Source organism: Solanum tuberosum, unplaced genomic scaffold (genome assembly GCF_000226075.1).
Source record: "Solanum tuberosum cultivar DM 1-3 516 R44 unplaced genomic scaffold, SolTub_3.0 scf00304, whole genome shotgun sequence".
In the NCBI taxonomy this organism is placed as follows: domain Eukaryota; kingdom Viridiplantae; phylum Streptophyta; class Magnoliopsida; order Solanales; family Solanaceae; genus Solanum; species Solanum tuberosum.
The window spans coordinates 489,667-500,778 of NW_006239227.1; the positions used below are offsets into that span (position 1 = coordinate 489,667).

General features: G+C 38.9%; 1 protein-coding gene across 1 annotated transcript in view; it reads left to right on the forward strand.

The window, feature by feature from the left end:
* The window catches only part of LOC102583020 (probable sodium/metabolite cotransporter BASS4, chloroplastic), a 48,665-nt gene that overhangs the window by 28,729 nt on the left and 8,824 nt on the right, over nt 1-11,112 (forward strand). Inside the window, exons 9-10 of the mRNA XM_006359666.2 lie at nt 877-898; nt 2,399-2,466. Coding sequence (XP_006359728.1) covers nt 877-898; nt 2,399-2,466 — 90 coding nt within the window. The remainder of the gene's footprint in view (nt 1-876; nt 899-2,398; nt 2,467-11,112) is intronic.

The window sequence follows — 11,112 nt, forward strand, 5'->3', positions numbered from 1 at the left end:
TATTTAAAGAAATCAAAATCCTAAGTAGGAAAAGAAAATCTAGGAAAATTTGGCTAGGCAATCATTCGTACCGTTCAATCCTAAGTAATTCCTACGGTTCGTAGGAAACTTCTGTGAGACAGCAGCTCCTCCACTTAACTTTGGGATTTTCTACGGTTATGTTGTACGACCCGTAGAGCTTTGTATGAACCATCATGTCATCTCGTCAACCAAGTACTGGAGCTCAACTTCTTTGAACTTTTCCATGACTCAATTATATGGCTTGTAGAAGTTACTATGGCTCGTCATTACCTTCCATTGTTTAACAGCAACCTCATCGAAGTGGGTTTAGGGTCTCCTAGACCCAACTTTTTGAAAATCACAAGGGGCATCAAGTTGATACTTGCCCTGAGGTCACACAATGCTTTGTTGAACAAGTACACCCCAATGGTGCACGGAATCATCTTTCTTTTGTAAAGCAGAAGATCCATAAGGATTGCTAAGAGTCATCTTGTTATCTTCAAGCTTCTTTTCCTGGTACTAAAAATATTAATCAGTCTTGAAAAGTACATATAACTTGCTTGAATTGAAGCCATCCTCCATATTTGGTTTAATTGCTCAAAAGGCCCAAGTCTAAACAGAAGGGCAGAGATAACTGAAAAGTTTCTATCTCATTCATTTATTGAAGGATTTTCTTTTTGGGTTGTGATAAGAAAACATTTAGTTGGAACTATTTTACACCAAGATATATCTGGAGTATCCAACCTAAAACATTTCATTTGGACAGACTTCATTTAATAGATAGCATCAAGATGTTTCTTTTTCTTCTTGTACCTTTGAAGTTTCTACGACTGATTAATGCCTTCTCTTTTCTCCCTTGTTTTCCTCCCTTTACAGGCTTTACGAGAATGTTTCAAGGGTAAGTGATCTGCACTAATCGAAAAAGTTAGATGTTGTATCTGAACTATCTCATAGCTTGAATGGTTTCAAACCTGCCTTTTCACATGAATGCGTTAATGCCCAATCTGGACCACCATCCTAAGTGCTCTGAACTATTGGTTATAATCGTTTAGCTGTTTATACTAGGGAATTTGACTTTCCTCTTCCTTACAAGAGCTTGTGAAGGGTATGTAAAAAGATCATTAATGTAATTACACGAGGCAGCCGGATTAGGAGAGGGAAGGACCTAGGCTGTTTCCCTGTCCAAGGCTCCAAGCCCATCTGACATGCACAGGTTAAGGTTTTTGGCACTCTTTTTCTCTGGTTGTTGGTCAAACTCAGTCTACAGGGCCTGAGATCATAGTTACCATTCTACTTTGTTTCTTTATGCTGAAAATCACTTCGATTGAAGTATTGCCTCACCATTGATGATATAAGTTGTGTTAAACAATAGATACATAATCTTAATTGACTTCAAATTGCAAAACTTGATCTTTTAACATCTAGTATTTGAATGCATGAAGTGTCTCATTGCTAGAATTAGACTTCCCGTTGAGAAACTCCATACCATTTAATAATGTATTGGATATGTGATATGAAGTAGTCACGACCCAAAATCTGTAGGATCGGTGACTGACACCTGACTTCCCCCTTGCTGTGCGAACCGAAATCAGTTATATCTAAATCATTCAACCTCAATAGCATTAAGGCTAACATAAGCAAATCACCAAACAAACGTAAACTTCATAACCAAATATGTATCCGAAATACGTAACTGCAACACAGGCCTAAGCCCCAACCACAGAGTATCAAAATATTCATATTAGTCATAACACAGTTCTAGCATATACAATATGCAGAAACGACCAAATTAAGCATGTCTCATATCATGCACATAAATCATAGCATTTATTCTATCAACCCAGTATAATATCCTAGTTCTTCTGTATATGCTTGTCACTTCATATACACATACATAACGTGTAGCTCAAGATAAATAGTATGCTTATTCTTTGGGGAAAAAACTCTTAGAGGTCAAAATCTGTACTTACGAGGTTCCAGATAAGCTAAGTGCTCCAAAACTGTTTTACCCCATCCAATCTCCTCGAGACGACTCTGATCTATACAATGGTTTCAATGTGGTTGGACAAACCCATTGGACTCAGTTATTGAAAATAAACCTTGGTAAAGCCAAGGTGACCCAAAAAGCCAACCATTGGTCAACAAACTCAAATCCGCAATTTTGGTATTGCACCAGATACATCAGAAACAGTTCTACACCTGGTTTAAGTTTTCAACTTATCTGAATCCCTTGGGTCTCGTCCTAAACCATCCAACCAAGTAATAATTAACAATAACGACCTATATATCTCAAAACATAGTCTGGAACATAAATTTAGAATACTCAATACAAGGGGTTTGGTTGTTGCATCAAACTGCCTAATGTATTACTAATTTTTTTTAATAATTTATATTGCAGGTGTGGCTGAGTTTTCTGATCGAAATCGTAAGCTTTTATCAATGATGAGTGCTCTCCTCCTCAGTCTAGTAAGATCCAGATTCCAATTTACTATATCCTAGTCTATTATTGATGCGTTTATCGGGAAACAATATTCTAGATGTGAATTTATTAGGACAGATGATGATTAATATTTTTGTTAGTCGAATAAAACTTCTCTGAGTGGATTAGGACTCTTGTTAATTCAGTTTTATAGGACTTTTGTCATTTCTAGTTTGTTAGGACTTTTGGTACTGTAAACCTCTATTTAACAGAGTTGACGTTATTAATAAAACAAGTTGGATTTTATCAAGTCACAGAGCTTCAGAACTTTCTCAAATGAGTTCCCAGGTTTGCAGTTCCCCGAATGAAGTGCAAAATTCAGCAATCATAGGCAGGTCAAAGAACAAGAACAAGGGCTTGGCCTAACTATTGGGCCTGACTTTCCAGTTAATCGTCCAACTCTGATCCAAAATTAGCAACCTTAACAATTTTTTTTTGAACTTGGTAACTTAGCAACCTCAACAATTTGGTAGCAGAGCTTGTCACCATGGACAAAAATACCTTAGAAACAAAGTCAAAAAGTCTTCTATAGGAAGCCCAAACTCAAACCGAAGAAAATAGTAGTTGTAGAAGAAAGGATGGATTCCAAATTCCAGCAACTATCGCAACGAATTGAAATGTTAATCTGCACCAGGACACGTGCAATTGAAACGTTAATCTGCACAAGTTGGAGACAATAATGCTGCTTCTGTCCAACGAACCAGTAACACTGGTGAACTAGGAGGAAGAAACAACAACAATAACTTTGGTACTGATGACTACAACAAGATACACTAAATTAGACTTTCCTACATATGATGGAAGTGAAGATCCTCTTATTTGGCTTCACCATTGTGAAAAATTCTTCACTAACCAACGCACAACCAACCAAGAAAAAGTAGGCTTAGCTTCTTTTCACATGGTAGGGAAGACGCAATTGTGGGTTTATCAACTGGAACAAGGGGAACCCAATTTAACATGGTGTGTCTTCAAAGAATATTATACTCTTTGTTTTGCCCCAATAATGAAAAGCAATCCCCTAGGGGAATTGATCAACTTGAGACAAACTAGTTATGTTGAAGATTATCAGAGGAACTTCCAAAACATGTTGGCTCGTGCATCAGCTGTACGTATACACCGACAAGTAGATATGTTTACAGCAGGATTAGTTGATTTGATTCGTCTCGATGTTGAATTGCATAAACCATCTAACCTAGTCGAAGCAATGAGTTTGGAGAGAGCAATTGAGAAGAAGATACGAAATTTCTTCTAACACACAAAGGGGATATAGTTTAACCTCAAACTTTAGGGCAAGAGCTGCTGCTACAACAGTAACTCCGAGTGCTAAGGTAACTGCTTTTAATCCTTTTGTGAAAAAGTTGACTGCTTTTAAGCTCCTTACAGAAAGAATGAAGACTGTCATGGGGGAATTGGTAGATGAACACCAAATGGCATTCTTGAAAGGAAGACAGATCATGAATGCAGCATTATTGGCCAATGAATTGGTGGACAGTAGGGTGAAGCAGAAGCTAGTTGGAGTCCTATGTAAACTTGATATTGAAAAGGCCTATGACCATGCCAACTGGTCATTCCTTCTAAAAATTCTGAGAGACATGGGCTTTGGGAACAAATGGACAAACTGGATCAAAACTTGTATAACTACCGTGAAATTCTCTCTTATCATCAACGGTAGTCCAGAAGGTTTCTTCCAATCACAAAGAGGTCTAAGGTAAGGTGATCCATTATCACCCTTCCTATTCATCTTAGCAATGGAAGGCCTCAATTCTATGATCAGAAGAGCAAGTGAGAATGGGTGGTGGATAAGAGGCTTCCCTGCAAATGCTAACAGGAGAAATACTATGGAAATCACACATCTGTTATATGCAGATGATTCCTTGGTATTCTGTGAAGCTGAAGTAATGCAAATCAGGCACTTGAGGGCCATCCTAGCCATTTTTGAGGGCATCTCAGGTTTACATGTTAACTGGCATAAGAGTTGCTTGTAACCTGTTAACTAAGTTACCAATATGCAGATACTGGCTGAGAACCTAGGATGCCAAATGGATTCCTTACCAACAAAATATCTTGGAATGCCTCTTGGTGCAAAAAATAAAGAAGTGAAAGTATGGAGTGAAGTGTTGGAAAGAAGTGAGAGAAAGCTGACAAGATGGAAGAGCCAATACCTATCTATGGGAGGCAGATTAACTCTCATAAAGTCAGTAATGGTTACCCTCCCAACTTACATGATGAGCCTATTCCCAATCCCAGGAAACATAGAGAAGAAAATCAACAAACTAAGGAGAGTCTTCTTGTGGCAGGGGAACAAAGAGAGGCTTGGGTATAACCTAGTCAAATGGGATGAGGTGACCCTCAACAAAATACAATGGGGTATGGGGATAAAAAAGTTGGAAGTACAGAATGTTAGTTTGTTGAAAAAGTGGCTTAGGAGGTTCTGTATTGAAGATTTGGCATTATGGAGAAGATTCATCTCATGTAAATATGGTCTTCAAAATAATTGGATCACTGATGAAGTAACAGGTGTTTTTGGGTGCTCTGTTTGGAAAACTATCAGAAGACTATGGCCTTCTTTCGCCTCCAATATATCATTCAAAATTGGAGATGGGGTTAAAACTGATTTTTGGAATGAGATTTGGATAGGGGATAGGGACTTGAAAACCTTATTCCCAGATCTATTTATTTTAAGTCTACAACAGATGGCTACAGTGGCACAGGTATGGACTCCTCAAGGGTGGGACCTGATTTTCAGAAGGGCTCTAAATGACTGGGAGATTAGTAGAGTAGCTGGGCTGTTGCAGGTGCTGAACCCATTCCCAGGTGTCACAGAAGGACCTGACAGTCCAATATGGAAGCTGCACAACAAAGGGAGTTTCACAGTGAAATCCTGCTACTGGAATATGAATCATAACCGGAGAATGAGAATGGAGTGGCCATGGAAGCTAATTTGGAAGATCACAATTCCACTAAAGGTGTCATGTTTCTCATGGCTGGTGATCAGAAAACCATGTTTAACTCACGAAAGGTTACAGAGAAGAGGTATACAGATTTGCTCAAGGTGTTATATGTGTGATAAAGAGGCAGAGATTAACATCCACTTATTCCTACATTGCAAAACAGCTGTAAATCTGTGGCACATGTTCTTATGTATACTTGGAGTTAGCTGGGTAATGCCAGAAACTCCTTTAGACATGCTGAAACACTGGGAAGGAATGAGCAGAAAAAGCAGATCAAAAGAGGCCTGGTGGAAATATATTACAACTTGCATCTGGTGGACACTTTGGAAGGAAAGGAATGAAAGATCCCATGACGGGCAAGCTAGCAGCATTCAGAAGATCAAGATGAGGAGTCTGAGTTTGCTGTATTTTTGGTGTAAACAGGATATGGTGGGGGAGGTAGTAAGTCTAGTGGACTTCATAGGACAATTGTAAAGTTCTTTTTTGGGTTTTTGGTTATCAGGATGTCCTATGGGGTTGTAAATCCCGCCTCCTCAGTTGTTACTTGATGATTTTTTTTGTGAATACAAAGTTAGCTTATCAAAAAAAAAAAAAAAAAGTTAACTGGCACCAAAATGGCTGCCTGAAGTGCAAAGGGGTTGTGCTACAACCAGTGTTGTGAAAGGCGATCGCCTCGTCGCCAATGGCAAGAGGCGAGGCGAGGCGACCTTTCATCGCCTTTTACCTTTGTGGTGAGGCGATCTTCAAAAGGCGACGCCATGACAACAAAAGGCAAGAGGCGAGAAAGGCTAGAAAGGCGTCACCTTTTGTATTTTCTTAAAAAAAGGCGACCAATTTAGGGTTTGAAAAGTTAAAAGGTAATTTTAGGGTTTTCGACTAGACTCCTCCGGCAACTAGCCAAACTTTTCCGGCGACTTCAAAGTCTAACCAATACATATTTCTTCTTTTCTTCTTCAGTATTTCTTCTTCCTCTGTTCTTTTTCCTTCTTCTTCTTCTTCTTCTTCTCATCAGACTTTAGAGTCACTTCTACCTTTCTTTTGACTTTTGTTCTATTTTTTCTCATTCAAGTTCTAGTTTTAGTATGTACCATCTATTTTTAGTTTTTGAATTGAAAAAATTGCTAATATGTTATTGTTTGATTATTTACATATGCAATTAAATATTTTAATTTTTTGGTATTAAATGGTGCCGCACTTCAAAAAGGCAAGTGCCTCGCCGCTCGCCTCGCCTTGTGGCGAGGCAGACCCTTGTCGCCTTTTATCGCCTTTCGCCGTCCAAAACACTGGCTACAACTGTGATGATCCTTATGTTCAAGATGATCAGTGAAAAACGTTATTTTGGTGGGAAATAGAGGATGGGGAATCTGAAGAGCATAACTACGGATAGTGGAGAGTCTACTATCTCACTCCATGCTATTACTGACAAACGACTTGAATAATATGCAGTGGCAAGTTGTAATTGATGAGAAGTTGTTGCTTAGCTTAGCAGATTCAACAGTACAAACAATTCTATTAGCTCAACGGCGGGCCAACGTTTAAACTTGCCTATTTAACATTGAGGAAATCTCTATGCATCAGTGGGAAATGGCGAGAAGATTTCCTATTTAGGCCTTTGCACAACAGTGCAGTTTTGTGTAGCTAACCATTCCTTCAGTGTTGATTTATATGCGATTCCTTTGGATGCTTTTGATATTGTCCTAGGTATCAAGTGGCTGCAAACACTAGGGCTATCTTGTGGGATTTCGCCGTATTGACCATGAGCTTTCAAGTAAAAGGGAAGCAGATTATTTTACATGGACAACAATTATTTTAGGCAAACCTACATCTTTTACGGGATTCTAAAAAAAGTGAGCTCGAGAAGGTATTAGCCAGATTCAGTGGCCTATTCCAAGAACCTGTAGGTATGCCTCATATGCGTTCTTGGACCATCACATATGTTTACTACCAGGAACTGGTCTGGTGGTAGTTTGTCCCTATCTCTACCCCCACTTTCAGAAAAAATGAGATTGAGAAACAGTGTGATCAAATGCTTCAGCAAGGCATTATTCGACCCGTCGTTCTCCATTCTCATCACCTATACTGCTAGTCTGGAAACGTGATGAAACATGGTGCTTTTGCATGAATTATAGGGAGCTAAATGCCAAAACAATAAAAGAAAATTTTCATTTTCCAATAGTGGAGGAATTACTTTAAGAATTGCGTGGAACACAATTTTTCACCAAGCTTGATCATCACTCTAGCTATTATCAAGTCCGGATGGATTCTATGGATGTTGAGAAGATGACTTTCAGAACACATCATGGTCATTTTGAGTTCCTTGTCATGCCATTCTAATTGACTAATGCTCCTTCTACCTTTCAAGCAATGATCATGAATGAGGTATTTCGGAAGTACTTACGTCATTTGTACTTGTATTCTTTTATGACATTCTCGTGTTTGGCAAGACCTGGGAGGAACATTTTTCACATATGTGAATCATCTTTGAGTTTGCTGCAAGCTCATTGCCTTTATTTTAAAAAAATCTAAATGTCAGCTGATGTTAGCAAAATTGAGGCCGTGGTAGACTGGCCTCAACCGCAATCAACATCAGTGTTGCATGGATTCTTAGGATTGGCAGCATATTACTGTAAATTCAACCAGAATTATGGTCTGATTGTTGTCCCTTAGCAAGTATGTTTAAGCGACATTCTTTCAAGTAGAACGATGATGCACTTGCTTCTTTTAATGCTCTTAAAAAGGCATTAGTTGCTTCCCTGGTGTTACAGTTGCCAAACTTTGAAGAAGACTTTGTTGTTGAGTTTGATGCTTCGGGTGTTGGAATAGGAGCAAACCTTAGACAACAAGGACATCCAATTTCTTATTTTAGTCGTAAGATAGCTGACCGACACTTGAAACTTCCATCTTATGAACATGAATTGATAGGCTTGACAAAGGTAGTTCAACATTGAAGGCCTTATTTCTTGGATCGAGCCTTTATTATTCGAATGGATCACCACAGCTTTAGATACTTGTTAGATCAATGCCTTACTACTTCTCCTCAACAACATCGGCTTAGCAAGCTGATGAGGCTTGATTTTCCGGTGGAATACAAGGCTGGGCGATTGAATACTGTTTGAGATGCATTATCGCGGCAAGAAGAGGCTGAAGATATATGTTATTTGTTACTTCTCAGCCAGAAATTTTGATATTTGAGGAAGTCTGAGCAGAAGTCGAGCAGTCACCAATTGTGGAACTTCAAGTTAAAATTGAACAGGGAGAGAAGGATGGCGATTAGATGTTTTATTATGGGCTATTATTCTTCAAAGACACGGTCTATCTCTTGCCAAGCTCACCATTGGTAAGTTCCATCTTGTACGGATTCATTATAGCACACATGAAGGTGTTCAGAAGACCATGCAATGTATTCACAAGGATTTCTATTGGCCAGCCATGAAGAGTGAAGACAACTATCAAGGATTACATTGCTGGCTGTTCAGTTTGCCAGCGTAATAAGACTGTTAATTTGAGTCCAGCAGGAAGGTTACAACCTTTACAACTACCTAATCAAATCTGGTCAGATATCTCAATGGATTTTATAGATGGCCTTCCAGAATCAGGATGTAAAATAGTGTTATTGGTGGTCGTGGACATGTTCTCAAAATATGCACATTTTATTTCTCTTGCTCATCCATATAATGCATCTTCTGTAGCAAGGATTTTCTTTATGAATATTGTTCGTTCGCATGGTATACCAAAGTCAATAGTCTGTGATCGAGATGCCCTCTTCACTACTACGTTCTGGAAAGGATTGTTTCGTTTATGTGGATTAAACTTTTCACCTGCTTCATCCACAATTGTATGGTCAAACTGAGGTTGTTAATCGCACGATCAAGATGTATTTGCAATGCTTGGTGGGTGATCGTCCTACGAAATGGGTAGAATGGATTCCCTGGGCTGAATTTTGCTACTACACTTCTTACCATTCAGCACTTCACGCATCTCCATTTCAAGTTGTTTATGACTGTGAGCCTCCCTGGTTGCAATCGTACATGACTGTTCATCTCAAGTTGATGCAGTAGACCAGACATTAATAGACCGAGATGTTGCCTTACAGGATATTCGAGCTAAGCTCTAACAGGCGCAACACAAGATGAAAACAGTTTATGATAAAGGACATCGCGATGTGGAATTTTCTCGAGGATCTTATGTATGGTTACATCTACATCCATATCGCCAAAAAACTCTGGCTAGTCATGCCTATCATAAGCTTGCACCAAAATATTATGGCGCTTTTGCGGTCTTGAAGCACATCGGATCTGTTATGCTTGATTTATTAAGTATTAGGGACTGGCTACATATGCTTGGTTTTTGATGTGTTTTACTTGATATCGGAAACAACCTATCTCCCTTCACAAGGTAGGGGTAAGGCTGCATACACACCACCCTCCGTGACCACACTTGTGGGTTTACATTGGATATGTTGTTGTTGTAGTCTGAATATGGAAACAACAACTGCCTCACAGTCCATCCCTCTCCCACCCCAAAAAGGGCCATCTGATGCACCAAGAAAGGGAGATATGAAAGTACTAAACGTTATTGGTAGAAGGATGAGAATTTGGTCTGCTTATATGGACTTGGACAAACCTCCCCTCAAGAGCTAGCTTTTGGGGTTGAGTTAGGCCCAAGTGTTATATCTTTACATAGTATCAGAGCCAGGCCCATTCCAATTTGTTGTTCACCGATGATGGACCCCCATTTAGAAGTCCAGTTGAGGTCTGGGCGTGCGGGGAATGTTAAGATGTCCCACATCGGTAGAAGGATGAGAATTTGTGTCACGACCCGAGCCTACACCCTGGACGTGGCCGGCACTCGAGAACCACTGCTGGTCCCCAAGCGAACCCTCATCCTGGCTGACTACAAGCGAAAAACTGATTCAAGCATACAAAACATAAAAACTGAATAAAATCAATAACTCAAATACCAAGCTTTAACTTAAAATATTAACTCTGAATAAAATAATATATTCAACTCGCCATAAAATAGGCAACTTAAGTCTTTAAAACATTTAATAAAATAAATGAATAATACAGACTTCTCAACTATACTGACTATCTATGAAGCCTCTAACTGATAAAGATGGAAGTCGGGACAAGACCCACGACATCCTGACTAAACTGAAAAGTAAATGAAATCATCCGGAAATAAGGAGGCTCACCATAGCACACTCGAACTCTCGGATGTATCAACGAATCTTCTGTTGATGATCCTGAATACCTGTGTCTGCATACATGAAAAGATGCAGGCCAAATGACTCAGTATGTGGAATGTACGAGCATGTAAGGGGAATTCTAAAACATAAACATAAGCTTGAAACTTGATAAAAGGAACATACTTACCTCTTCTCAAACTTTACTCAACTCAAGGAATACTCAAGGATACTCAAACTTACTCAACTCAAAAGTACTCAAGGATAAGATACTCAACTCAAAGATATGTTATTCAACTCTGGGTACTCAACTCTGGATACTCAACTCAATATGATTGAACTCATTTCAATATAAAGCAATTTAAAATAAGTGCAATATAAAGAAACAACTGTTTAAAAACATGCTGAAAACTCTGTGTATGCAAGGATACAACATAACTCTCTGAAATGTATGTAAAAATACAATAAACTGATGTATATAAAAATACAAATAACTT